This window comes from Schistocerca nitens, chromosome 5 (assembly GCF_023898315.1).
Source record: "Schistocerca nitens isolate TAMUIC-IGC-003100 chromosome 5, iqSchNite1.1, whole genome shotgun sequence".
NCBI lineage: Eukaryota > Metazoa > Arthropoda > Insecta > Orthoptera > Acrididae > Schistocerca > Schistocerca nitens.
The window spans coordinates 512,092,969-512,120,927 of NC_064618.1; the positions used below are offsets into that span (position 1 = coordinate 512,092,969).

A 27,959-nucleotide genomic window follows, 5' to 3' on the forward strand; every position below is an offset into this window, starting at 1 on the left:
GGTGTAAATAAACAATGAGTTAAATTATAACATACCATCTAATAAAGACAACACAACACCAAAACTATCTAAGCAAGTGTTTCTTCCCCCCCCCCCCCCCCCCTTTCTGCCCCAACTTGTAGTTCACGAACTCCCACGGAGTTTGCAGAATATTTCAAGTGGTTCATCAAAACTCTTTTCCATAATGGCAGTTTTCGAGGTTAGGCCTGTTACTCTTTTCCTTAGTTTCTGTGGCATTGTAATAATAATAATAATAATAATAATAATAATAACAATAATAATAATAATTACATTAAGCTTGGATTTTCATATGTACGTGACAGGGACTGCGAAAGACAACAGTGTGTTGTTTGTGGTGACATTCTTGCTACCAGTAGTCAGAAACTTTCTCTTCTTAAACACCATTTATAAACTGAACACCCCACCCATGTAAACAAATATTCTGATTTTTTTAAATACAAAAAGCTAATGAGCAGAAATAGAGTTTAAGTACTTTTGTATCCAATTCAAACAGTGACAATAAGAATGTTCTTGAAGCGTCTTATCGTGTTAGTTACAGAATTGTTATGACTGAAAACCCCATTCAATAGCTGAAGTTATGGTGTTGCTATGTATAAATAATGTAGTACAATGAACTCTTGGAAAATATTTCACAAAGAAGTCAATATGATGCCACTGTCCGACAATACAATCAACCTCCAGATTAAATAGATGTTAAATTATGTTGAAAATAAAATTTTGGAAAGAGTCTGTGTCTGTTCTTTTGCTGTTCAACTTGACACGTCAACTGATATTGCCAATTTAATAATTTTGTTACTTTTTTTCTGTTATATTCACGGGGAGTCTGTAGAAGAGGAGGTACTATTCTGCAGACGATTAAAAGAAAGAACTATGGGAGGAGATATATTTAAGTTAACCGACAAATACTTTGACAAAAATTCAATAGAAAGGATTCGCTGTGCACGTATTTGTTCAGAGGGTGCAAAATCTATGGCAGGGTGCTACGCCAGCTGTGTTGCCAAAGTGAAACTGGTAGTGCCAAATGCTTCTTAGACACACTGTTCCATTCATAGACATGCTCTTGTTTCTAAACACACGCATAATGGTTCGAAATCTGTGCTGGACGATGCAGTGAAAATAATTAATTTTATTAAGGCTCGCCCTACAAATTCCTACATCTACGCAGTTCTTTGCGAGGAAATGCAATGCATTTATAAGTGTTTATTGTGTCACACTGAAGTTAGGTGGCTATCTCAAAGTAGAACTATTTCCAGACTGTGTGAACTTAAAGACGAAGTTTACATTTTTCTCACCAGCCACACCTATTACAACTCTAAGTACAAGGAAGGTGAAATCTGGATTCAGGCTTTAGCTTTTTTGGAAGACATTTTCTCAAAACTTAACGGTTTAAATTTACGTCTCCACAGCTCACATATACACATTTATGCTGCGCACGACATTATCAAATCATTAATTAAAAAACTTAATTTTTGGGAAATGTATTTCAATAGGAATCAAACTACATGTTTTGATACCCTTCATAACTTCCTCGAGGACAATCATCTTTCTTTGGACAAAAATGCCAAGAACACGATTAAAGAAGATTTGAAGAGACTCAGGAAAAAACTTAAGAGAATATTTCCCTGCTATGTCCAATAACAACAACTGGATTCACAATCCCTTTGAAGAGTCAACAGTTTTAGAATACACATTAAGCGTAAATGAAAAAGAGCAACCTCTTGAAATTTCCACTGGTTTTCAGTTACAAAAAAGTTTGTCATTAATTGCTTTTTGGTTACGTTTAAAGGAGCTCCCAGTATTAGCAAATAAAGCCATAATGGCTTTATTACCCTTTTCATCCACAGCTATGCGAACAGTTGTTTTCTTCACATTTCTATTTAAAAAATAAATACAGAAACAGACTTTGTGCTGGAAGTGATTTGAGACTTTATTTAACTTCTGCGATTCCTGACTTCAGGCACAACCTTCTCACCGAATTCCAAAGAAGAGGCGAGTAGTTCTAATGGAAACCAGGCCCACATGTTGCATAACTTTTAAGCTGTAACTTTAAGTTAAGGTTTTAAATTAATTTAAGATTATTAAATCTTTTGCTCGGAACTGAATTTTATGAATGTCTACTGTATGTATATTTAAAGGCCAGTGGTTCACCCAACACAGATCGTTGTAGAAGGAATTCGCGAGTCGAAAAAGGTTGGGAACCGCTGCAATAAGGCTTTTTTCAGGGGCCAATCACATTTACAAACTACAACGTTCTTTTACAACCAAGCTGGAAAGGTAAGTGAATTTGGTAAACTGTGAAGCTGCTGTTTCAGGTACAATTAGTATTATTAATAACACTGTAAGAAATAATTACATACCTCCCTGTTGAGAGCACGTGCTATTGAGCGTGCTATGCTTGTTTTTCCCACGCCAGGAGGTCCATGGAAACACAAGATTTTGCCTTGTGTTGATCCTTTGAGCTGGCTTACAGCAATAAATTCTGTCAAATAAAGAACACCAAACATCAGAGATCTATAAAACACACACACACACAATTAGCTTGCAATAGATAGTGTATGGCACATTAGGGTCATTTCATACAAAATATAGATGTATATGTTTTATTAAGTACTGGGAAAAAATTGAGTCTTCATAAAGAAGAAATCACCTTGTTTAAGAACAGAACATTTGGCACTGTGCGACAAGGTACAAGAGAGTGAGAGGGGCAAGCCATGTCGCTAGATGTCTTGTGTACATTGCAACTGAATAACAGGCTTTCTCATTCTTACATACAGTCTATGATCAGCATTTCAAAACCTATGCAGCTATGCATTACAATTAACCCATTATGAGAGTTCAGTCTTCTGTTAATTACGTGTTCTTACAACTTTAAATCATTTGTATGAATGCATACCTAATAAAGGAGAACTTAAAAATGTGTCCACATGGCTGCACGCCTGTGTTCCTCCACGTGAGTAATTAGGTCACCGCCGAGTCCCTCGACAGCCAGCTCAACTTTAGCTTTCAGACAGATCACCAGCCACATAGTGAAACTATGCCAAGGGCACCAACAGTGCCGTCTTGGCTGTCACCAGACTCCCAGGCAATGCTGTGCAACCACTGATCTGGAAAACCCTGCTATCACTGCTAATCGCCTCTACCAACAATTAGGACATCGTCCTTGTGTGCACTGGCAACATAACTGCCACATAAGGTAATTTCAATTGTATTATTTAATCACCACAGAACGTCACTTCCGTTGTATTTTTCAATCATCACAAAAGCACACTTGCAGTTTTACAGCATGCATGAACTTTTTCCTCAAACTGTACTCAATTGAGTTCATGTTCAATTAACTGTGTTGCTTCAAGTACGCCAATCTATCACTGCCTTAATCCACCACGCAGCAGGACACTTAAAAAAGCAAGGCACTCTAAGATGTGCTTAATGTCTTAGACCTGGTCACATTCAAAAAGAACATTGTATTCATCATTGAGGTCCCAATCTTGGTAAGCTGGTCTTCATTAGTATCACAATTGCTCACTGAGAGTCTTTCTTCATTTTAGTTGTGGTACAACAAATGTCTCCTCTGATCAATAAATGGCATGCCTTTCGTGAAGGGGATGTCTGGATTTCCCATTGTATTTTATGAGCTGGTCAGTGCACTGTGGAAGCAGAAGTGTTTGTTGGTTTGTACAGGTTGTAGGGATATGGTGTCTCCTTGTAATCAGCTACTACACAGCACAATGTCTACTTTCTTCACATGGGCAGATCTTTTCCAGATTGGGCAGGCATATTTGACTTCAGAGAAACACAAGCCATTGGTTTTCATTTTATCTTCTGCGCATCAATTTTTTTAGTATCCTTTTTCTTGCTACAGCATTTGGCTGTACATTCATTCATAATGATCCTTGTTTTTGATACCTATCTAAGATAAGGTTCAGATACTTCGATGAATGTGCACGCTTTACTTGGATGAATATGCATGCTTCACCCGCTGGTATTGCCATTACAAGTTAAGTCTTTGTAATACTGATCTTTAGGACAGATACAAGACATATACAACAGTCTCTGAAGGATTTGTCTCAGTGCATTATCCCCATCATATGTTAGCAAATTTACAACCATAATGCTGGATGTGTATGAATGCATACCTAATCAGAGGACTCAGAAATGTGAACATGTAGCAACAACATAGAGAGAGACACAAGTTACTAAGGCACAGCATAAAAATCATAGATGTCATGCAAATTTTTTACACCCTTTAGTTTGCACAAGACAGTACTAATCCAAAATGTAATCGAGGCTCTATGAATAACAGGAGATAAACATAGTAACATGCTTTACCTAATTGTAGAATGTATATACCATAAAACAAATACTTGTTATGTGACTAGCCAACATTGTAAAAAATTAACTTCTACTACAGCAGTCATGGGCATCCTACAGCAGGTTTTAAAAATTACACATCAGAAGAACCAATCACATAAACACATACTTAATATACAACAACTATTTTCCAAGATCCCACTGCTGGGCAAGTAAAGCTATTTCTTGTTTGTGAGTCCTTCTGATGCAGAGTAACAAGCCTCCCTGCTGTGAGTAAACCCTTCTAATTATTCCTTTTACTATAAATTAAACTACTTTCATAGAGAATCTGAACTCACCAAGCACTCTCTTCTTCACATCTTCCATACCATAGTGATCTTCATCCAAGATTTCCATTGCTCTTTCTATGTCCAAGTTTTCATCACTTGTTAAACCCCAGGGAAGGCATGTAAGCCAGTCCAAATAATTTCTCGTTACACTGAAACAGATATTGCAACAATAATAATAAATTATAGCATACAATGCACAAAACAGAATTATCCATAAAATAGTCACTGTTGTGGAAGAGTTGTTGAACCACTTCCCATCACACTTGCCACACCATATGAATTTGTAATTATACGATTGCTTAAGTGTAGTTCTCCATTGGTATTACTCCTTTTTCACATCTTGTCCAAATAACACATTTTTTTTTCTCCTCTTCATCACCAAATACCTAATTACACAAGTGAAAATCAAGCTTTGCTCTTTTCGAGCTCAATCTGTTTACCTTAAGCTCGAAATTTACAAAAAGATAGGGGAGCAGAAAGATGTGTTGTTAATGTTTCATCTGCTGCAATGTAAAAATTAGTTACCCTTGTTCCTTCATTTCCTACATTTATTTCAAACAGAGTTTGCATATGTCTTGTCATACATAGGGAATGTTTGGTGGTCTTTCTATTTCCATTAGTTACTGATAAAATTATGATCAAATGGCTGACATTGCACAGCCAATATCAGTCAACATGTTGATCTCCAATCTTACCACTTAGTTTCCACAATAGGAATTATCAGCTCTTTAATTCCTACCTGTTCTTCGTAGCACAAATCTTGTAATACTTTGTCAGGGATGTTGTCTGTTAAAGTCTGTCCAGTATGGTTTTATTCGTCTTCATGACCCTTTCTGATCCAAGTAATGGTCAAAGCACCCATTTGTTTATTTCCAGCTCTCTCAAATACTCTTTCATATCTTCCTTCTTGCTACCATATTTGGTGTAACAGCTGGTCTCTCTCGACTGAATCCCCAGGATGGATTTCTCTCTTACTGGTGCAGCTGCTTCTCCCCTGCTTATTATCTTTTCATCCATAATTTATTGTGGGAGCACATCATGTTGGAAATAATGATCTTCACTATTTCATGACCCCAAATATTTCCCATCATTCATAGTACTTTTGGTCTAACAGCTTCGCTCATGATTGGCTGATTCAATTTTACTCGCAGTAAACATACGTTTCAGTATCTCAACATATAATCATAGCCAGTTCTTCTGCAACTGCTAATTGTGGAGCCAAACTCTTACTCTTTATCTTCTACTTGGTCCTCAGATATGAGTTTTTGTCCCAGTATTTACACACCCCTTTGATGTGATACTGGTATGTGGATTTGACCCTGTATTCAATAATGCTGAATTCTCTGCCCATTGTTTGGTTGAAATCCATTACCAAAACAAGAAAACGTCTTTGAATGCTAGACAGCTATTCCGATTTTATGTAGTTAGGACAGCCCGTGCACCCGATTCTTCCTGCAAGTATCCATTGACAGAATTCATCTTATCTTTTTCAGTTCACCAATACAGGAAGACATAATAAAACTGTAAAGCATTCTCTGAGTAAATGCTACCTGATGACTTTATTTGCCAGAACTGTAACACACTAAGAAAACTATCATCGGAATTACCCCCCCCCCCCCAATTCTGCTTCCCTCATCTCCGCATATCTTTTAGCAAAATCTTCCACATGCCTTGCTACTTAAATGCTTATTTTCAGGATATTGCTCTGTCATATCTTGGATTTTGGAAATCGGTGTCATTAGTATATATTCTGGAGCCACAGTTGGCAACTGGCCCTCCAAAATTTATTTGAAAGTATAAATTACTCAAGCAAATTACTTAAAAAATATTTTCTTGTGTATAACAATTCATTTGAGCTCCACCATTATCATTTTATAGTATTTTGCAAGTAGTTGTGTGACTGATTTGAGTTGTTAATGGTTAGTATGTAGATTAAATACATAGTTGCTACATTTTGTAGCACAGGAAAGATGGGGACAGAAGGGAGCTTGCTGGCAAATCAACACAGCATGTTGTGTTGATCCACATAAAAGCTCTTGGCACCCAAAGAATTTTATGGAATGAAGTAGTAAATTTTATAAATCGATCTCTGACTCTGGCAACCTATGAATCCTCTTTTAATCCTAGCACACAACTTTAACAAAAGCCTAATGTCACTTTATTAAACTTTGATGTGAAATTCCAATTTTATCTTCTGGACACGCATACAATGTGGCAGCCTGTAATATGGAAGCAACTCTTTGCAGTGCACCGACATACACTTTGACATGGAAGCAATTCGTTTATTATGCAATGGCATGCACTCTGTGGCAGGTGGCAGTATTTTTATAAAGAGCAAAATAACAGGGTAACAATTATTGAACTATACGAAATAAAATTGTCATAACCTCCAAACGGTTTGCAGTAGGATGTTCAAACTGGGCGGTTTGCTGCAGGGCATGATGGGAGTTAGTATGCGAATTATGGTACGGTTTAGCGATGAAGCCTACTTTTATTTGGATAGTTTCACCAATAACCATAATTGGCACATTTGGGGGACTGAGAATCCGCATTCCGCGATCAAGAAGTCTCTTCACACTCAACGGGTGACAGTGTAGTGTGCAATGTCCAGTCACAGAATAATCAGTGTGATATTCCTTGATGGCACAGTGACTGCCAAACAGTACGTAACAGTTTTGGAAAATGATTTTATCCCCATTACCCAAAGTAACCTTGATTTCGCCAAGATGTGGTTCATGCAAGATGGAGCTCGACCCCATCGAAGCAGGAGAGTGTTTGATGTCCTGAGGAGCACTTTGGAGGTGGTTTTCTGGTTCTGGGGTACCCAGAGGCCACTGGCATGGATCTCGATTGGCTGCCATATTCTACAGATATGAACACATGCGACTCCTATATTAAAGACAAGGTGTACATCAATAACCCCAGAATCATTGCAGAGCTGAAAAGAGCCATTCATCAACAGCATCGATGTTCCAACACTTCAGTGGGTCATGCAGAATTTCAATATTCATCTGTGCCACATCGTCGCCAATGATTGCAGGCATATTGAACATGTCATAACCCAACACTGTAGTTTGTAACTAATTTATTTATTTTCACACAGTTCAATAACTATCATCCTGTAAATACAATACACAAACTTTATCGTCACTTCGTTACAGTTGTTGCGATCTTGTACAGAGCTGTTCTCAAACTGTTTTGTTATTGTCAAGGCTTATAACGTTTTTTTGCATCTAGATGACTGCTAAAAAGTGTAAAGTTGATAGTGACACTAAGAAGTTTTTGACTGAATGGACTGAACAATATTGTTTTATGTCACCTGATAGGCCTCAAACTGTTCCAGTTTGCCTCATATGTAACAAAACTGTCGCTTGTGTTGAAGTGCCAATTTAAAGTGACATTATGAAAAAACTCATCACCAGTGTCATCAAAATTTTCCTCCGAGTATTTAAGCTTATCCAGAGAAACTTCAGACATATTTAGCTTCTTAAAAAATAAAACTGGCTTTACTAAACTGCTATATGAACAGGCAAGAAAAATCTACTGAAGCAGTGTTGCATGCGTATTGGATGCTTAATGAACACCGGATGCCATTTTCAGAATCTGAGTTATTATGTTGGAAGTGGCCGCGATAGTTTTAGGAGCACCGCAATTCGAAGTATTCCATTGTCGGCAAGAAGGAATCCAAGAAGAACCAAAATTTTGGCTGCTGACAATAAAAGTAATTTGCTCAACTTCTGCAGACAGTTCCCTGCTATGCCATACCACTTGATGAATGATGTGACGTCACTGAAGACGAACAAATTCTACTTTCAAATGATTCTTGGTTATTGAAAGTAAAGCATTTAGGGAAGAACTATTAGCAATATTGCTGACTTGCGGAGAAGATTCATTCAAGGCTTCTGTTGACTTTGACAAAATCAAATATTAGTTATCATAAAATGGTGTCACTTTCAACTGACAGTGCCCCAATGATCGGCAAAGAAAAGGGCCTGAAAAACAGAATCAAGGATAAGAATGCTGAGCTGCTATCTTACCAGAGCATTATTCACCAGGAAACCCTTTGTGGAAAACTTAGTGGCACTCTAAAAGAAGTAATGGACAGCTCGATAGAGGTGATTAATTTTATAAGGTCTCATTCTGCTCTTCATCACAGACAGTTCAAAGAGTTTCAAGAGTTCATATCTGAGTGTGATTCAGTCATTCTTTCTTACTGCAGAACAACAGCGTTTATTAGTGACTGCACATTTTTGGCAAATAAAAAAATAAAGTTGCTGCAATTCTTAAAATCACCTCCTGAAGTTTCTCCAGTGGTAGAAAGGACTGATGTGGTTGTGAGGTTCTTCTACCTTTTCAACAATTTACTCCAAATGGAGATAATAGAATTGCAGGAACACATTTCCTCGCAAACATATAAAATTTCATCTGCCAAAGAATTTTGGAGTAAACATGTCCCAGAACAATACGGAAATTGCAACAAATTACCCATTTGCCTGGCTACTATGTTAATGAAACTTCATTTTCAAAAACGAATTTTTTGAAGAACCAATATTGCTCCCTCAAAATTAATATCCGCGCCCCTTCTAGACACTCTCCACATAAGCTGCTCCCTGTGTAAATATAAATTTCAAAATCTGGTTTAAGACTGTACATAAATACAATTCCACCAATCTAGTACATTTCACATTATCTCATAAGTGAAAAAAAGATTATTTTTTGATAAAATATTTCGAATGTATCCAGACAACAAACTAAAATTATTTGCAAACCCCTTTTCTAGAGCATTGCACCTACTTCCTAAGGTATCTTAAACTGATTTACACATTACTAGGCCTATTTAACTTCCTAATTTTCCTTTGTCCCAGATTTTTCCGTCAAGGCATTGTACTTCCGCAACATGCTGTTCTGTCTGAGCTAAAAAGTCATCTGTCATCTTCTGCTAACTTTGCTTCTGTTACTGCAATTGCCACTTTAATTTCAACATCTTTATATCTTTACTCCATAAACCTACGTGAGGGGTGCTGGAGAGGATACTTTACATTGTACTATTGGTTCCATTTGTGTATGGCACAGAGAAAGAGTGACTGCTTAAATGCCTCTGTCCTTGTTGCAATTAAAATGCAGTCTTCCATGTGCAGTAGGGGCATGCAGCCGTTGCACAAACTTGCATGGGAGTGCTCAAATGAGGCAAAGTCATACAAGTATCTAATTTCTATGCACATCAGGGTGACCATGTGCAGGCACCATAGTTTCCTCATTTCAGGTAGGGAGACTTGTGATACAATTGTGTGCCTGACTGCAGGGTTTTTGAAGAAAAGAAACTTATTAACATCGAGTATAGATTTAAGTGTTAGGAAGTCGTTTCTGAAAGTATATGTATGGAGTGTAGCCATGTACGGAAGTGAAACATGGATAATAAATAGTTTAGACAAGAAGAAAATAGAAGCTTTTGAAATGTTGTGCTACAGAAGAATGCTGAAGATTAGATGGGTAGATCATATAACTAATGAGGAGGTATTAAACAGAATTGAAGACAAGAGAAATTTGTGATGTACCTTGACTAGAAGAAGGGGTCGGTCGGTAGGGCATATTCTGAGGCATCAAGGGATCACCAATTTAGTATTGGAGGGCAGCGTGGAGGGTAAAAATTTTAGAGGGAGAACGAGAGATGAATACACTAAGCAGATTCAGAAGGATGTAGGTTGCAGTAAGTACTGGGAGATGAAGAAGCTTGCACAGGATAGAGTAGCATGGAGAGCTGCATCAAACCAGTCTCAGGACTGAAGACCACAACGACAACAACAACATGGAAACACTTTCATTTACTTCCGTATTCTCTCAAACTTCCAAAAACGTTTTGACACACTTTCTTTGTGTAATCAAGCCATCAACAACCCACAAAGAAGAAGAATAAATGTGTTGTAAAAATCAAAATATGCTGACCAGTTCATTAAAAGAGCTTAGAAAGTCATTCCTGGCCAGAGGCAGTAGGCTGCTTATTTCAGCACTGGAAGTGGCTAACCAATATTTGTACTCAACGACAGATGCTGGCTCTGCCGTTCTTGTGACACGCAATTGCGGCCTACAGGACTAGCTACCCATAGCTTACAGGTTAGCAATGTGGCGATATTCCAGAAGAGCCAAATATGGTTGTCATCATACACTAACCGCATGATCAGCCATGCACAGTGCAGCATCATCGAACCTTCCAGAGGGGTAACGTGCAAAAGAAGCCATATAAAGGGGCCCTCCTACCCTACTGGGGAGTGTGCAGTATTAGCAATGAGTGGATGATGCAATCTCCACGACACTCACCAGCAGGAACCAGACTTAGGATATTTCATATGCCTCGGTCAATGTGGGACACACAGTAGACTTAGCGAACGAAGAGTCAGTCGGTTATACATGGTCTTTATAAATTGGGAAGAGTGTTAGGGATACTTCCACAATATGTACTTACATCTATGCTTAGATATTTCCACCCTGTTTCCTAAGTAGTCCCACCAAGGTCCATACCTGCACCACTCAAATTTTGCTTTTTAGTCGTGGTTGGGATATCAATAGGCAGCCCACCATAACCTCATCGAATTCATTGACCAAGGTAAGGTCCCCTGTCACACACATCGTCTTTCTTACTCCCTCTCCGGATATATCAGATGATTTTCTGAGTATACTGATGGAGAGGTTTGTGATTAAATCATCATCTAGAAACCATGAAATAACAGTTTCGTTACAATTTTATGAACAATTCTGTAAATTATACACTCTTGGGCCCTTGGAAGTTCCATTGTTACCATCTCCCCACTACCATTCCGTGACATGCCATATCACTGTGTGATAACCTGAAGTATATAAGAAATCCTCATAGAAATATGCTTTGAACTGTTGCCACTGGTATTAATATCAATAAACTTTGATAGCAAAAACATATCATGTTTCAAGCTGGATGCTCTTCACATTATGGTCACTGTTAACTTGAAGCATGACACTGCAAGGAAGTTGGTTAAGACTACTTTGTAGTAAAATCTCTAAAACAGAACTGAAGTGTGAATAATCAATCAGGATTCATATTTACATTTTTTAAAACTAAAAATCCCCCCTTTTGCTTTTGTGCAAACAATGAATTAACAGCTATGTGACAAATTCTCATGTTAGTTTGCATTCATAAACGTGCAATGGGAAATTGATCTGGAGCTTGAGGACACACCGCCAACAATAGATTCACAATGTCGGTGAGAACATTGAAGGGAGCCATTATTGAGAAGTGAACATTACAGTAATTCAATGCAATTCTTCACCTTTCCTTATGTGACTCTAAAAACAATTGTTTCCAAAGCAAAATCAAAGGGATTTGTAACAAAATGACTTAGGCTGCAGTTATAATGGAGTGGCACAGCACGATCCAAGCAGCACAGTACAGTGAGCAGAGCAGTGCTGAAGAAAGAAACCAGTGCTGAGAAGTGCGCTTTATTATAGTGGCGCTGCAAGTAGAGTGGCATGGAGCAGAGCAGCACGGAGTGGTTTCTGAGGGTGGTGACCACAGCATTTGAGTGACTATGTGTGGTGTCACCGCCAGACACCACACTTGCTAGGTGGTAGCTTAAATCGGCCGCGGTCCATTAGTACATGTCGGACCCGCGTGTCGCCACTGTGTGATCGCAGACCCAGCGCCACCACATGGCAGGTCTCGAGAGACGTACTAGCACTCGCCCCAGTTGTACGACGACGTTGCTAGCGACTACACTGACGAAGCCTTTCTCTCATTTGCCGAGAGACAGTTAGAATAGCCTTCAGCTAAGTTAATGGCTACGACCTAGCAAGGCGCCATTAACCATTTGTAACGTTGCATGTACCTCAAGATAGAGTCTCACTTGTATCATCCAGAATGCTGTATACCAAAGGACAATATAAAAGTTAAGTGTTCTAGTAGCTACGTTCTTTTCTTTATCACATTCATTACAAATCCTGTTCCAGACTTAACGCCAGACGGCGTGAGTTGACGCGTGCCCTTTCGGCTACTTCACTGTGGACTGGCTGCCTTAACAGTCCACTACATTGGCGACGCGGATTAATCAGGATCTTGTTCTTTCTCATTGCTTACATTTCCTTGTGTCATGGCTTCGCCACATTCTCCAGATGTACTGTCCGAATTTTATCGCTTTATCAGCAGACGCAGGCGTTATTGGATGCCCTTGGCCAGCTCGTCCAGGGTCAACGTGCGCTGCAAAACGATGCGGCCGCCGCCGCTTCATCGCTACCGCAGCCACACCATGCTGTTGCACCCCCGTTTCGTAGCTTTGTGGCAGCCAACGAAACCTGGACAGAATGGTCCCGACAATTTGGATTTCATCTCGCCGCCTACAGAATTCAAGGTAATGAGCGGCAGCCGTTTTTGCTTTCGTGTGTAGGTGTGTCCACCTACCGTGTGATAGTGAAATTGTTTCCCCGGCGCGACGTAGCAACTCTATCCTATGAAGAAATTTTATCTGCTTTAGATGCCTATTTCAAAGAAACAGTAAATGTCGTTGCAAAAAGGTATGCGTTCTTTCGTACAAAACGTACGGCCGGTCAAACTAATAGAGAGTGGGTTGCAACTTTGCAAGGACTTACTAGGGAGTGTGCATTTGAATGTGACTGTGGACTCCCTTATTCAGATACTATGGTGCGTGATGCAATAGCACAGAACGTTTCTGATGTTCGCATACGGGAACAGATTTTGAAACTAGTTAATCCCTCCCTTCAACAAGTGATAGACATTTTAGATCGGCAAGACACACTTGACTTTGCTTAGGAATCATTTGAAACTTCGCCAGCCGTGTGTCACATTAACCGGCCCGCCGGGCCCGCTGCACGGAACGCTAACCTGCCCTCGCGCACGTCCGCGCAGCCACGTGTCCCGCGAAAGCAAGCAAATGCAGTGAAATCATGCCCGCGGTGTGCAACTAGACATTCGCGTGAGAATTGCCCGTCACGCCAAGCTATTTGCTTTTTCTGTAATAAGAAGGGACATGTTCAAAGTGTTTGCCGGAAAAAGCTCAGATCAGACACTCACAACCATTCCAGGCCCTTTGCTTCGCGCCGGAATCGAACCAAGGACACTCAGGCTCGTGGACCCTCGCCCATGGACATTCATGTAGTTAGTGCCACTCCGCCCAGTGTTCCTCTTGCTAACAGTGACTGTGTTCGTCCCACAAAGAGTGTGCGTCGACGTCGACGCAAATCCCGTCACGTCGCACGTGATTCTGTACCAGTGTCTGTTCACGTTGCACAAAACAGTCGCTCTTGTCAACAGCAGGACAATAAACTTTTTGTAGGTTTGGACTTTGCCGGACAAGTGATACCATTCCAGTTCGATACCGGAGCTGCAGTTTCATTGCTCAATCACGCCACGTACAAACAACTGGGCGCACCTCCGTTGCGTGCAGCAAATGTTCAGCTCACGAGTTATTCCGGACAAGCTATCCCTGTGTTAGGACAGTGCACTCTTCTTGCTACATAAAAGGAACAAACAAAACTTGTGTCTTTTTACGTTCTTCGTTCTTCTTCGGCAGTGAACTTGTTTGTTTTGGATTTATTTCAGTTGTTTAACTTGTCTATAGTAAATCAGGTCCTATCAGTGAACCAGACTGTGCCTTCAGCCGGTGTTTCTAGTCTATGTGAAGACTTTGCAGACATTTTTGCACCGGGCCTTGGTTGCGCTAAGAACTATGCAGCACGTTTGGAACTAAAAGTAAATGCGCAACCGAAATTTTTCAGAGCGCGCAATGTTCCCCACGCATTGCGTGATGAGGTCGCAAGAGCTTTACGCGATTTAGAATCACAAGGTGTAATTGAACGTGTGCAGGCTTCTCTCTGGGCCTCACCCTTAGTAATTTTGCCTGTTGCTGAGGATAAAGCATTCGATTCTTCCGAACTTGCTTGCATGTTCATTGATGCGGAAACCGATGACGTGGTCGAATCGTTTCCGATTGATTTTCGTCGTGTAGCTACAGCCACAGCTGCTGACCCTGTCCTTGCTACTGTTTTGCGTTTTGTTGCTACGCAACGGCCCTTGTCAAAGTCACGGATCGAGGATCCGTTGGTTCGCCGATTTTTTGCTCACAAGGAGAGACTTTTTGTACGACGTGGTGTTTTGTTGTTGCGTTCTGATAATGATCAGTCTCGGGTCGTGGTCCCACGTTCGTTACAGTCCTCTGTCTTAAAGCTTCTCCACCAAGGACATTGGGGTATAGTGCGAACGAAACAACTTGCTCGTCAGCACTGTACTTGGTTCGGAATCGATGCTGCGATTACGAATATGTGCTGTTCTTGCATGGCGTGTGCCGAACAACAATCCGCACCGCCGCAGAAATTCTTTGCTTGGCCGAAAGCCACTTCCCCTTGGCAACGCTTGCACATAGATTTTGCCGGTCCATTCTGGAATGCTCGATGGTTGGTTGTGGTCGATTCCTTCAGTAATTTTCCTTTTGTTGTCCGGCTGTCTTCCACGACGTCATCTGCCACCATACAAGCGTTATCTGCTATTTTTTGCATTGAAGGTCTTCCACAGACTATTGTTTCCGACAATGGCCCACAATTCCTGTCTGCACAATTTCAGTCATTCTGCAAGGCCAATGGTATTCAACATCTGACATCCGCGCCGTTTTCGCCTCAGTCAAACGGTGCCGCTGAACGTTTGGTCCGGACTTTCAAGTCACAGATGTTGAAGTTGAAAGAGTCGCATTCTCGGGAGGACGCATTGTTGCTCTTTTTGTCCTCGTATCGCTCTCAGCCCCGCGATGGTCGCTCGCCGGCTGGTCCACGGTCGTCCTCATCGAACCTTGATGTCTTTGCTGCATCCGCCGCATCAGGTTCCTGTGCAGCGGCAGACTCCTGCTTTTGCTCCTGGCGACGTTGTCTATTATCGCCACTATCGCGGTTCACGGCGTTGGCTCGCAGGGCGCATTCTTCGCTGCCTCGGCCGCGCGATGTATTTGGTTTTGGGGGCCTCTGGTGAGGTGCGTCGGCATCTCAATCAGCTGCGCCTCTGTCGTCGCCTGGGTTCTGCCGCTCCCCGTCTGCTTTCAGCGACGGTGCCGTCCAGTCAGCGCCCTGGGGACTCATCTACTGGCTCGCCTCATCCCCAGGTGTTACCGACGATGCCTTCCATTTTGCCCCATGGCGACGCGCCGCTGCCGCCGCCGCCTGTTCTCCCGCCGGCGCCGCCCGCAGTGGGCGCTTCGCTGCAGCCGCCCAGTGCCTCCCTGGGTCACGCGCCGCCGATCGCTTCCCGTGACCAGCTGTCCTTCGACATGGAACTCTTGCCCGCTCCGGCCCAGATGTCGTCATCGCGCGTCGGATCCCCCGACGCAATGGAGGTCGACCCTTCGGCCCCTCCTGTCTCATTACGGGCGCATACACCGCATGTTGACGTGCACCCTGGACTAGGTTTTCAGGCGTTTCCTAGCTCCCCTCGGACCGAATGGCCGGGTGCGGGTGGCACAGCCTCGCCTGTTGTTAGGCTCCCCACCTCATCGCATACGTCAACATGGGGTCCTCCCCACGGCGGGCGGAAGCCTTATCACACAACCGTTCGCCGATTTGCGGGGGAGGAATGTGGTGTCACCGCCAGACACCACACTTGCTAGGTGGTAGCTTAACCCTAGCATTACCAACGGGGGGGGGGGGGGGGGGGGGGGGCCTCCTAGGCCCACTGACTCAGTTTTTCTATGTTGTATCCACACCCTTTGATATATGAACTTGAAAGCAAAGGTAATTGTTCGTTATTGAATGTACTATTGAGTCATTACAGAATTTCGGAATAAAAATGTAATTAAAATTCATTTACTTGATTTAATTCTCTGTGGGCCTTAGAAGCCCACCCGTTGGTAATAGCAAGGAAAGATTTACGAGGTTGAGTCTCTCGATTCAAATTCTTACCATGAAACGAATTTTGGCATTGTTGCCTTCAGACATATTATTATGAAGCGGACCATTGTTATTTTCAGTGTTTCTGCTGCTGTTGAACCAGCAACATGAGTAGACATCGTTTACATGATAGTTCCATTGAAAGAGTGCTAGAAGAAGTTTTGAACGAATCAGATTTAGAGGAAAGTGAAGTGGATGATGATGTGGAAGAAATTAGAACTGATTCATCGTCTGAGAATGAAGATGAGGTTGAAGCCAATCCACCAGATGATAATGATACGGAATGTGATAAATTCATTGCAAAAAGTGGACGAGAGTATATTACGAAGCCATCTCGACAATATCGGCATTCTGTACAAAATATAGTGCGAGAAAGAATGGGGCTAGGACAACAAGGAAGAATTGCGTCTCCGAAAGAGGCTATAGAGCTCTTTTTTACACCTCAAATTATGAATCTAATAAAACTACACTCAAATGAAGAGGCTTCTCGACTAGGTATTCAGCACACAGATGAAGATGAGTTATTTTGTTATATAGGACTCTTGCTAATCATGGGTTCAAATCATGACAATAAGATACCTGTCCAAGATTTATGGTCTTTGCTTCAGGGCCGACAAGTGTACTATGGATCAATGAGTTGGACCCGATTTTTCGAATTGACTAAAATATTGAGGTTTGATGATAAGAACACAAGAGAAATTCGTCGCCAGACTGACAAGTTTGCTCCAATGAGGGAAATTTTTGAAAGCTTCAATTCTTCAAATGGTTCAAATGGCTCTGAGCACTATGGAACTCAACTGCTGAGGTCATTAGTCCCCTAGAACTTAGAACTAGTTAAACCTAACTAACCTAAGGACATCACAAACATCCATGCCCGAGGCAGGATTCGAACCTGCGACCGTAGCGGTCTTGCGGTTCCAGACTGCAGCGCCTTCAATTCTTCACTTCCATTGTATTTCATTGCTGGTCTACATACAACAGTGGATGAGATGTTGTCTTTGTTCCGTGGTCGCTGTCCATTCAAGGTGTTTCTAAAAGAAAAACCTGGATATTACGGCATTCTAATTCGAATGCTGTCTGATTCTGAGACTAGATATGTGATCAGCATGGACATCTATACAGGCAAGTCAGGAAATACACAGCATTCAAATGGACCGATGGAAATTGTAAAGAGACTAATAAAACCTATTGAAAAATCAGGCTGTAATGTTACCACAGATCGGTACTATACTTCAGTGGAGCTTGCTGAGACTCTATGGAATGATTTTCACCTCACACTTGTTGGCACCCTACAGTCTAACAGACGACACATACCTGAAGAGCTGAAGACTACAACTGGCCGCAGTTTACACTCTTCCATCTTTGCTTATACTGACCCTCAGACACAGAGGCCACCAGTTACTCTTGCATCAACACTAGTCCGCGAGAAGCCAAAACGACTGCTGGTGATGCTTTCAACTTATCACTCAGAAGGGGTTTTGAATGAAGACTCAAAAAAGACTAACATAAATCTTTTTTATAATTCTACAAAGGGAGGCGTGGACACCATAGACCAGATGGCAAGACACTACAGCACAAAGAGAGGAACAAGAAGATGGCCTTTGTCCCTCTTCTACACACTCATTGACATAGCAGCAATAAATGCATATTCACTCTTCCTCCTCAACTTTCCGAATTGGAAAAAGAATTTGCTAAACCGCAGAAGAGTTTTTATCACTAACTTAGGTCTCGAACTAATAAGATCTCAAGTAGATAAACGGGCACAAAATTTGTATGGACTTCAGAAGCCAGTAATAATGGCAATGGAAAGCATCACACAACGGAAGCTCAGCTGCTCTGTAGAACCATCATCCTCAACAGCAGAACCAGGAACACGTGGACGGTGCCACCTATGCTGCCAAGAAGCTGCATCTAAAAAGATCAAGTACAACAAGCTGGTAAAGTCAACTGTTACCTGCTCTCAGTGCCACAAACACGTCTGTGGGAAACACTGCAGGAAGACAGTGTTGTGTGAAAAATGCGTTGCAGAATGAGACAGTAAATTTTGTTTGCTTCATGTAGTGTATCGAATTAAAAAAGTAGTTTTTATAAGAAAACACTATTTTGAAACATTATTCCAAAAAATATATAAACTGAATCTCGTGATTTGTTCATTTTATTCCTATTATAATAACATCTTTTATTATCCAGTATACAAAAACAATGTCTAAGCATTTTGAATTGTTATTAGAGGTATCAGAAGTAAATAAACTTGATTTATGATAAAATAAATTGTGGTATTCTTTATGGGCCTTTGAGGCCCCCCCGTTGGTATTACATGTAACAAAAAATACGTTGGTAATGCTAGGGTTAAATCGGCCGCGGTCCATTAGTACATGTCGGACCCGCGTGTCGCCACTGTGTGATCGCAGACCCAGCGCCACCACATGGCAGGTCTCGAGAGACGTACTAGCACTCGCCCCAGTTGTACGACGACGTTGCTAGCGACTACACTGACAAAGCCTTTCTCTCATTTGCCGAGAGACAGTTAGAATAGCCTTCAGCTAAGTTAATGGCTACGACCTAGCAAGGCGCCATTAACCATTTGTAACGTTGCATGTACCTCAAGATAGAGTCTCACTTGTATCATCCAGAATGCTGTATACCAAAGGACAATATAAAAGTTAAGTGTTCTAGTAGCTACGTTCTTTTCTTTATCACATTCATTACAAATCCTGTTCCAGACTTAACGCCAGACGGCATGAGTTGACGCGTGCCCTTTCGGCTACTTCACTGTGGACTGGCTGCCTTAACAGTCCACTACACTATGGCTGTGTTTTGGCAATGCTGGCTGTGTTCAGCTGCTGCTGCAGGTTGCAGTCAGTACTGTTCCTGGCACTTGTGTTTCTTTAGTTGTACTGCTGAGAAAATGGTATCAGCGGAAGCTTCGATACCAGCTGTTTTTACTCAGTGTCCTTTAAGGGATCAGTGAAACAACTATCATCACAACCAATGCATTTTAGACAAGTTATGTGATGAGGTGGCAACAGAATCACAGCCTGTAAGAACAGAATACATTTCATTATTATCTTGTTTATCTCACTGTCTTACAACGAGATGTGATGATAAAGGTGAAGTAGCATAGCTGATAAATACATCAAAATCATGTTTTATTATGTGATGGAAAGTTATCATAACAGTCTCATTTGGACAACATCATCTGAAGGTCCATTAAAGCTTCATCCTGTCTGATACGTGTCTTACACAGTGTCTACTGTATGTTTCTCATTGACACTCGGGGATCCTTGCAGGTCAATGACAATGTTGTGGAGAACATGCATATTTCACAATATCATCAGTAAATTCTGGTGAAGTTTCTATTGACTTAATTAATTTTTGTGATCTGGAAAAGCATTTATTGAAATATTCATTCCATGGATCGAAAATCCATCGACATCTGAAATTTGATAGAATCCCTCAACTGTGGATATGCCTCACCTGCGATGAATACAAAAGGCAACACGCCAGAAGTCTTTTGTAGAGGACAGTCTGGCAGTATTTTAACTTCCCCTTCTTCCATCAAGCGAAATACACTAGAAGAATAAAATCTACAACCTTTGCTTTCTTCTTCATATCCCCCAATATCACCACCTGTATTTGGAAAATTCTGTACATTATATAAATCATTTAAAGTATTTAGAAAATCATCTCCTGAAGGCACCCACATGTGGAGTGGCTGGAGGTAATCCCACAACACTTTCATAGATGACTCCACAATTCTTACAACGGTTATGAATCCTGTTGTGAATGTCACAAACTACCTCTGGTTTGTAGGAACCTATAACAATTCTCATTTCATCAGCTTTGATTGTCATTAAATATTACATTATGTTAGTGGAAAAAAATCTTTAGTTACTTGAATATTAGTCATATATGGAAGTTTCGCCTGTTAATAATACTACCAAATACTCTCCTCATCACATACCATCATTTGCCACAATCTTGTTTCAATATCTCCAACAGTTTAAGACATACGAGGAATGTTACGAATATCTGACTTTTTTTGTTGGTGCGTGAGTTCAGGATAAAGTGCTTTACATATGATCCATTTTCTCGAGACGGGTGATAGATACTGATATCATTCTAAGTTTGAAAAATAATTCAGTATGTTGGCTAAATTTCATATGTAGAAATATATGACCCACCATGCACCAAATGCAAGTTCATGGTGACCTCTATTTTTCAATGCAAACTTTCCAAATTCTTTCAGTTGTTTTCATAATCACGAATATCACAATATCTATGGCCATTAACAAACTGACACTCAGTTCATCATGAAGCTGACACATGAGAATCAAACTCTTTTACCGAGTAGTTCCTTTAAAATCATTTGAGAAAGCTTACAGATCAGTTGGCTTGCATATTTGCCATCCATGCAGTGAAGCGAACCTGCTGGCTGCCGCGCCGCTTCCTGGCTCAACTATAACTGGGTGTGAAGCACCAAGCACATGACCAATGCATAGTCCCACCCTTCTCTTTTGCGCCACTCCACTATAATCCAGAACTTACTAGTGAACTTCATCAATTTGACCTCATATTTTCTTGAGAAAAGAACATATGAGCTAGATATCAACCCTTGCAATCAATCTCACAGGAAAATTCGGGCCATTATGCAGATACTACGCAGGTATGGCCCTCTCAATGTACAGCTTTTAAACATTTGTACGCTCGTGATGTTAGTGAACCAACAAGCTGTTGTGCGACTCCTCCAAGAGCATTATGAAAAGACAGCTAAACTGAAACATTAAATGTCAAAGAACTGGAAATCTTAAAAGCCATGAGCAGTAAAGATCAATGTTTGCAGTAATTGGATAAAATTCTATACATGGCAAATGAAAGCACATGACACTTTCTTTAATCGTTTCCATACGTCTTTCAACTTCATTGCAGAAATCGTAGAAAATTACACAGATGAAGAAAATAATGGGTTGACGTTTGGTGCACGTGTACAAGAGGATAACAACGGCAATGATGAAGCTGCCATTTCACAACCATTACATTCATTAAACACTTTCACTGCTTCAACGGAGCTGGGCCATGCAATCAAGCACATCAGTGATGGTGGAGGCTGTTTTGATGATGTAAAATCATCAAATATCTCTTTGCATGTATCTATAACACAGGAATATATGCAACGGGCCATTGACTTTTAGAAAAGGGGACTCTATCTTTCAAGGTCATCAAGAAGAGCTTTAAATTATTAAAATAGAGAAGGGATCTGTATGTTTGGAATAATGATGTTGAGAACAATGGTATGCATCACTGAAAGCTTGGAAAAGTGTATACAATCTGTCTAGATATATTTAACAATGTGAACAGCGATAAGTTCATGATCCGCAACGTTGACGTACAGTGTTCAAGAAGCAGTGGAGGTGGACCTAAATAATTTCAAGGCATCTGCAGGGTGGGTTTATGCCTTCAACAAGAAATATGGTATTTTATCACGAAAGAATAACCCTTGTTACAACAACAAAAAAGCTATCTAAAGAAATAGCCATAATTACTGCCTGTGAAAAATTTGTCACCAACACCAGAATTGTTACAGAACCAGTCAGTAAACAGAATGTTTACAATATTGATCAGAGTGGGTTTAATTTAGAAATGATGTCAGGTCAAACTCTTGTGAAAAAAGGGACAAAAGATGTTATAACAATCCTTCAGTCAATCAATAACATGACTCATAGCTACACAATAATGCCAACAATATCTGCAGATGGACACTTGCAGTCACCTCTGTTTTTATTTTAAAGGAGCCTACCAGATCATTTGATCCGAGTGTCAAATAAAATTTGTTTTGCAGACAATATTGTAGTTGTTGCCTATCTTCTGGAAAAGTAAACAAGGAACAGTCACAGAAGTGGTGACAAGAGATGTTTATAAAATAACCTGAGACAACAACAGATCAATTTGAATAATGGACTCTTTTTCTGGTCACAGAAGTTTGTCAGTGTATGAAGACACAGTGTACAAGACACGACCATTTCTATATTGACAATACCACCAGGTGGCAGAAGATTTGGCCAACCGCTAGACATATTTGGTTCCCACATGTTCAAGGCATTTGCCCGGATGTTTAGCATTTCTGGATGTCTGTGTAACCTTCGGTCAGCATAACACCATCCTACAAATACAGTCACTTCTTCACAGGCAGTTATGCACACCGTTATTTAGGTCAGTCTTCCAGTACACATAGTACTGAAGTGACTACACCAGTGACTGGCCAAAATACTGTGAACATCTAGTGAAATACTGTTTTGACACAGGTATTATGTCAAAGTGTGCAATTTCTAATGTGTAGCTGGTGTCAAAAATCCCTTTGCTTTGAACACTTTTATATTGCAATTCATAATTGCAGTGGTAATGAATGAGAAGGTTTTTCAACATGTAGTGTAGTGTAATTTAATTTTGAATTTCATTGATGCTTGTTATCTTCTTTGATACTAGCTGATACTATTAAAATGGAGTACATTTGTGAGAGTTATACTATATGTGCCGCATTTCATCTTATTCCAACCTCCACTTCCCTAGCTCTTCACATTTCACATTTTGGGGAGCTCGCTGTTGTCACTTCACTTCACTTCACTTCAGAGCACTGCGCGTTTGGGCATTACACAGCCGCAATGAAGTGGGGTGCTTGACAAACAACCAGAGCACGCAAATGTTAAAAGATGTACATTGAGGGCGCCATAACAGCACAGTATCAGCATAATGCCCTGAATTTTTGCTTAAGATTGGTTGTAGAGGTTGATATCTAGCTCGTGTTTTTTCTCAAGACAATACTAGGTACAGTCGATGAAGTTCCCTTGTTAGTATATTTTGTTCTGTCAGTGAACAGTTGAACTGCCCAGCATCTCTGAGAATCCCCTGTGTCTTTTGAATTTTCCAATAAATAAAATTTCCCCGAGAATTCCTTACTTTCCATGTTTCGCAGGTAAGTCATCACACTGTTTTAACTTATTGGGATGTACATATTCCTAAACATGTACGGAGGCTATCAACAAAAGTAAGCCGGGTTTAAAGTACCAGTATTCTTGACACCAATATTTTGAAGCAATTTCCCACAGTATCAGCCAGCCGCCTTGTCGCAGTGGTAACATCATACCCTGTCAGATCACTGAAGTTAAGTGCTGTTGGACTTGGCTAGCACTTGGACAGGTGACCGTCCAGTTTACTGAGTGCCGTTGGCAAGCACGGAGTGCACTCAAGCCTTTTAAGGTAAACTGAGGAGCTACTTTATTGAGAAGTAGTGGCTCTGCTCTCATAAACTGACAACGACCAGGAGAGTGGTGTGCTGATCACATGCCCCTCCATATCTGTATCCAGTGACGCCTATAGGTTGAGGACAACATGGGAATCGGCAAGTACTGTTGGGCTTTCCGAGGCCTGTTCAGATGGAGTACAGTTTAGTTCCCACAATCTCATATTAATCAAAAGTAACACCTCTTTACACACAAACCAGAGTCTTTATTAGTAATTAAAACAATTTTACGAATTTGGGATGACAGTAACACTCACTATTATCATCATTTAATGCCATCAGTAACATATGTGATTTCTCTACAAACAGGCACTTTTCTCCATATTGTCTGTTGTTCAGCCTCTCCCTTCTGCTAAGTGTTTACACTTTATTACTCTGCAAAATACCTGTGGTATCTTCTACTTTTTCTTAAAACCACTGGTGATGCACCTACACCAATCATTCATCTCTCACCTGTCACGTTTGATCACTGTGTAACTCTGCATTTCTATATTTATAAACTGTGTAAGGTCACATGAATTGACATGGTAGCTTGTGGTAGTTTGACACTTTTGATGTGATGGCAGCAATGCAGTAGTGGTTTTCATAGCAGTAAATTGAAAGTTTGTACAAAATAAATACATAAATACTTGTAATCTTCAGTTCATTTCTGTTCATATCACATATGTATACTAGCACACTCAATGTTAATATAGAGCAAATGGTATACAGAATACACAATCCATTCAATGACATACACTCTAAGACATGCAACTTCATTATGGTGCACCAATCTTGAGAAAGGAATAAGACAACAGTTTTCCTAGTCATCATTATATTGTTTTTCAGTAGTGTTCTTGGAGAGTCCCTAAACAAACGAGCCAGATTGAAAACTGAGCATAGGCCACATGAATACCATAACAGACTTTGATGCAACGACTCCTTGACCAGTCACTTAACTGCACTGAATAGTATTAAAGTGAATTACAGATGACTTGTACTTGAGGAATGTACAAAATAAAACTTCACCAATTGCAAAAAAGGAATAACTGTACATACTTGAATTCTGATGAGTGGCCTTCAAGCAGTGAGAGTTTATGCAGTTCTTCATTCAGAACATCCATCACAGGCTTCGGCACTGTTTTATCCTGTTATTTGAAAAATAAATGCAATGTTGCTAAACAAATTTCAAAAGCTTTTAATATAATGCTTTCCAATTATTTGTAATTAAATTCTACTTAAGAGTAAATCAAAGCAACACTGTCTAGAGCCAATGGGGATAAAACACAACATTAAGGAAATATGGAACAACAGAGAATCAATTATTATCCACTAAACAGCAATAAAGATGATGACCTCCCACAGTTACCTTAATTCTCTCCCTAAATTTGTCTTCAATGGCATCTTTATCATCTTTTTCAAGGCCAAGTTCCTTCTTTATTATCTTCAGTTGTTCATGAAGGATGTATTTACGATGTTGCTGTTTCACTTTCTCCTCTACTTCACGGCCTATCTTTTGCTGCAGTTTACTCAACTCAAATTCCTTCTTCAGCAGAGCAAGTGACAGCATAAGGCGCTTGGGTATCTGTATGCAAAAAACAGATGTAAAGGTACATTGTAAATGTGATTTAGTAAGGTACTGCTGCATTTCCCTAACAAGAAAGTACTTATTAACTACAAAACAGGTCTGATAATTTTGGTTTTCAATTTTTATCAAAACCTAATGCAACACACACCATGAATGCACATAATAATGGAAAAAATAATGTGAAGTAATGGATGTTGTCTAATATTACAGAGATGTATACATGATTTTATCACCAATTTCACTTTTAGTAGATGAATGAGCTCAGGAACAACTGTCTTTCCTACTTCTGTACAAAGTAATCTTCTTACCATAACACAAGATTAATGTACATTGATTTTAATTTTGCGAACAGGTAAGAAAGGTACTTGTTAGAGAGTATGGCACACAGAAACAAACTCACCCAATGCAACGTAATGAACTCAGAAACATCTCACCTGGTAGAACAGCAACAACTTTATACACCTCAGAGTGCATAACAGTAAGTGCCAATAACATTATCACTATAATTATCAAGTGAACATTTAAAGATTTTTTATGCAGTATGGTTTACCCATTTAGTTTACATTTTCTCATACTCTGAAATACACTGCTAGAAAAAAAAAGAATAGTACATCTGGATAGACAGTGTAGATTTGATCTGATGGTGTCATATGCCATCTGTGTGATAATAGATGTACTGATAAAAGGTTTCAATGCCATCCACCTACAGATAGCACAGTCGCGTAGCTACCAGAGTGCCATCTGTGTCTACCCTTTAAAAGGGATGCTCACAGCCAGAAAGCTCAGTGTGGTGCAAAGGTGTTAAGCAAGCAAGCTACAATGCCACGGATGCACTCGTGCTTCCTGCAGCCAACTAAGCGGGTTTTAAAGGGGTCAAACTGTGGCCCTCCGAGTGGTGGGCTGGTCCTTTTGGGGAACTGCCATAGATGTTTTACATGATACATTAGTTGTATAATGAGGCTGGTATCAGGGGCCACATGAACACTCTCACACCTGTAGAAGAGATTCTGGATGGCCATGCAGCACAGACGCCTGCCATGATCGTCTTATTGTAAAGACAGCAGTGACAGATCATACAGCTATCACAGCACTGATCAAACAGCTTGTGAGCCCAGACATGTCAACATAAACTATTGCGAAATGGTTATTAGCAATGGGACTATGTGCACACTCATCTCTAGCCTGTCTTCCATTCGTGCCACAGCATCGATGCACACAGCTCAACTGGCACTTGGAAGATGGAATGGTCTGCCATTGCCTTCAGCGATGAAAGCAGATTCTGCCTGCATGCAAGTGATGGTCATTTGTGCATACGACGTAGACTTGGTGAGTACTGTCTTGTAAAGTGCATTCATCCAAAACACACTGGCCCCACCCCAAGCCTTAATGGTCTGGGGTGTGATAAGCTACAGCTCTCTTATACCTTCGGTGTTTCTGAAGGTAATGCTAACCAGCACTCAGTATAACATATTCCAGGACAGTATTTGCCATCTGTACAACTGACTGGATGCCAGAGTCAGCACTCGCACTGTCGCATGGGGCAGGCTACACTGCATAGTAATATGGGTGTTGCAGCATGGGTCAATACCTGGTACCGCAGACCCAATTGTGCTATTGATCTGTAAATGTAATCATTTCATGTACTCCATATGTATTGTTGAAACAATAAATCTCGAGTGAACTAAGGGTGTACTTTTTTTTTTCGGCAGTGTAGTTCAGTTGTTCTTTACTATGAAGTTGTGTTTCTGCGGCATTAAATGGGAACTTTGTAAACCTAAGGTGTCTGAAAAATTCTTTCCTTCCTTGAATAATTTTGTTACATGGGTATGAGAGTACTGCAGTGAACAGTTAAGATACAGAAAGCAAAGGAAGAGAGAAGATTCAAAAGAATCTATTGTAGTCTGGTAGATAGCAGAATGTAACAACTTGCACTATAGCATGGTTTAGTACATACAGGAGACAACAGAAAATGTACAGAATATAGTACTCACATCCATTTCTGACAGAACTTCTTGAAGCTCCTGAGGCTCAGCACCTGTCAAAGCTGCACCCAGATCTGATAGATACACTGGATTGTCAACCACACGTTCACCTTGGTGAAGCATTTGTTGCAGTGCATCACGGTAAAGATGATTCAAATTAATGAGGTCGCGAATTGTTTTTATCAGCTCTTGTGTCAAAGCCTGTTAAAAGAAGATGATGATTTCTGAGTAAAAGCCATTTCTATATTAGTAATCCTTAGCAACTTAAATGAATTCAAAATATGGGAAGTCCACAATGGAGTAACAACGATATAAAAAGGTTAGATTGCTACTCACCATACACAGGAGACACTGAATCACATTTAAGCACAATGAGAAAGACTGTTAAAAATTTAAGCTTTTGGACAAATGTCCTCCTTCCAAAATAGACGACGACGATGATGATTTTAGGTGAGGAGCACTCAACATCATGGTCATCAGTGCCCTGATGAGAAGTCGGCATGTCAATCTTGTGGGTGGTGATGAAGGCTGTCCCCACATGAGGAGCA

At 40.5% G+C, this 27,959-nt stretch overlaps 1 protein-coding gene across 1 annotated transcript in view; it reads right to left on the reverse strand.

Annotated features, from left to right (window-relative positions):
- The window catches only part of LOC126259598 (lon protease homolog, mitochondrial-like), a 171,030-nt gene that overhangs the window by 32,698 nt on the left and 110,373 nt on the right, over positions 1-27,959 (reverse strand). Inside the window, exons 5-9 of the mRNA XM_049956507.1 lie at positions 27,421-27,612; positions 25,211-25,426; positions 24,901-24,989; positions 4,668-4,807; positions 2,379-2,500 (exon numbers count right to left, since the gene is read on the reverse strand). Of these exons, the coding sequence (XP_049812464.1) occupies positions 2,379-2,500; positions 4,668-4,807; positions 24,901-24,989; positions 25,211-25,426; positions 27,421-27,612 (759 nt within the window). The remainder of the gene's footprint in view (positions 1-2,378; positions 2,501-4,667; positions 4,808-24,900; positions 24,990-25,210; positions 25,427-27,420; positions 27,613-27,959) is intronic.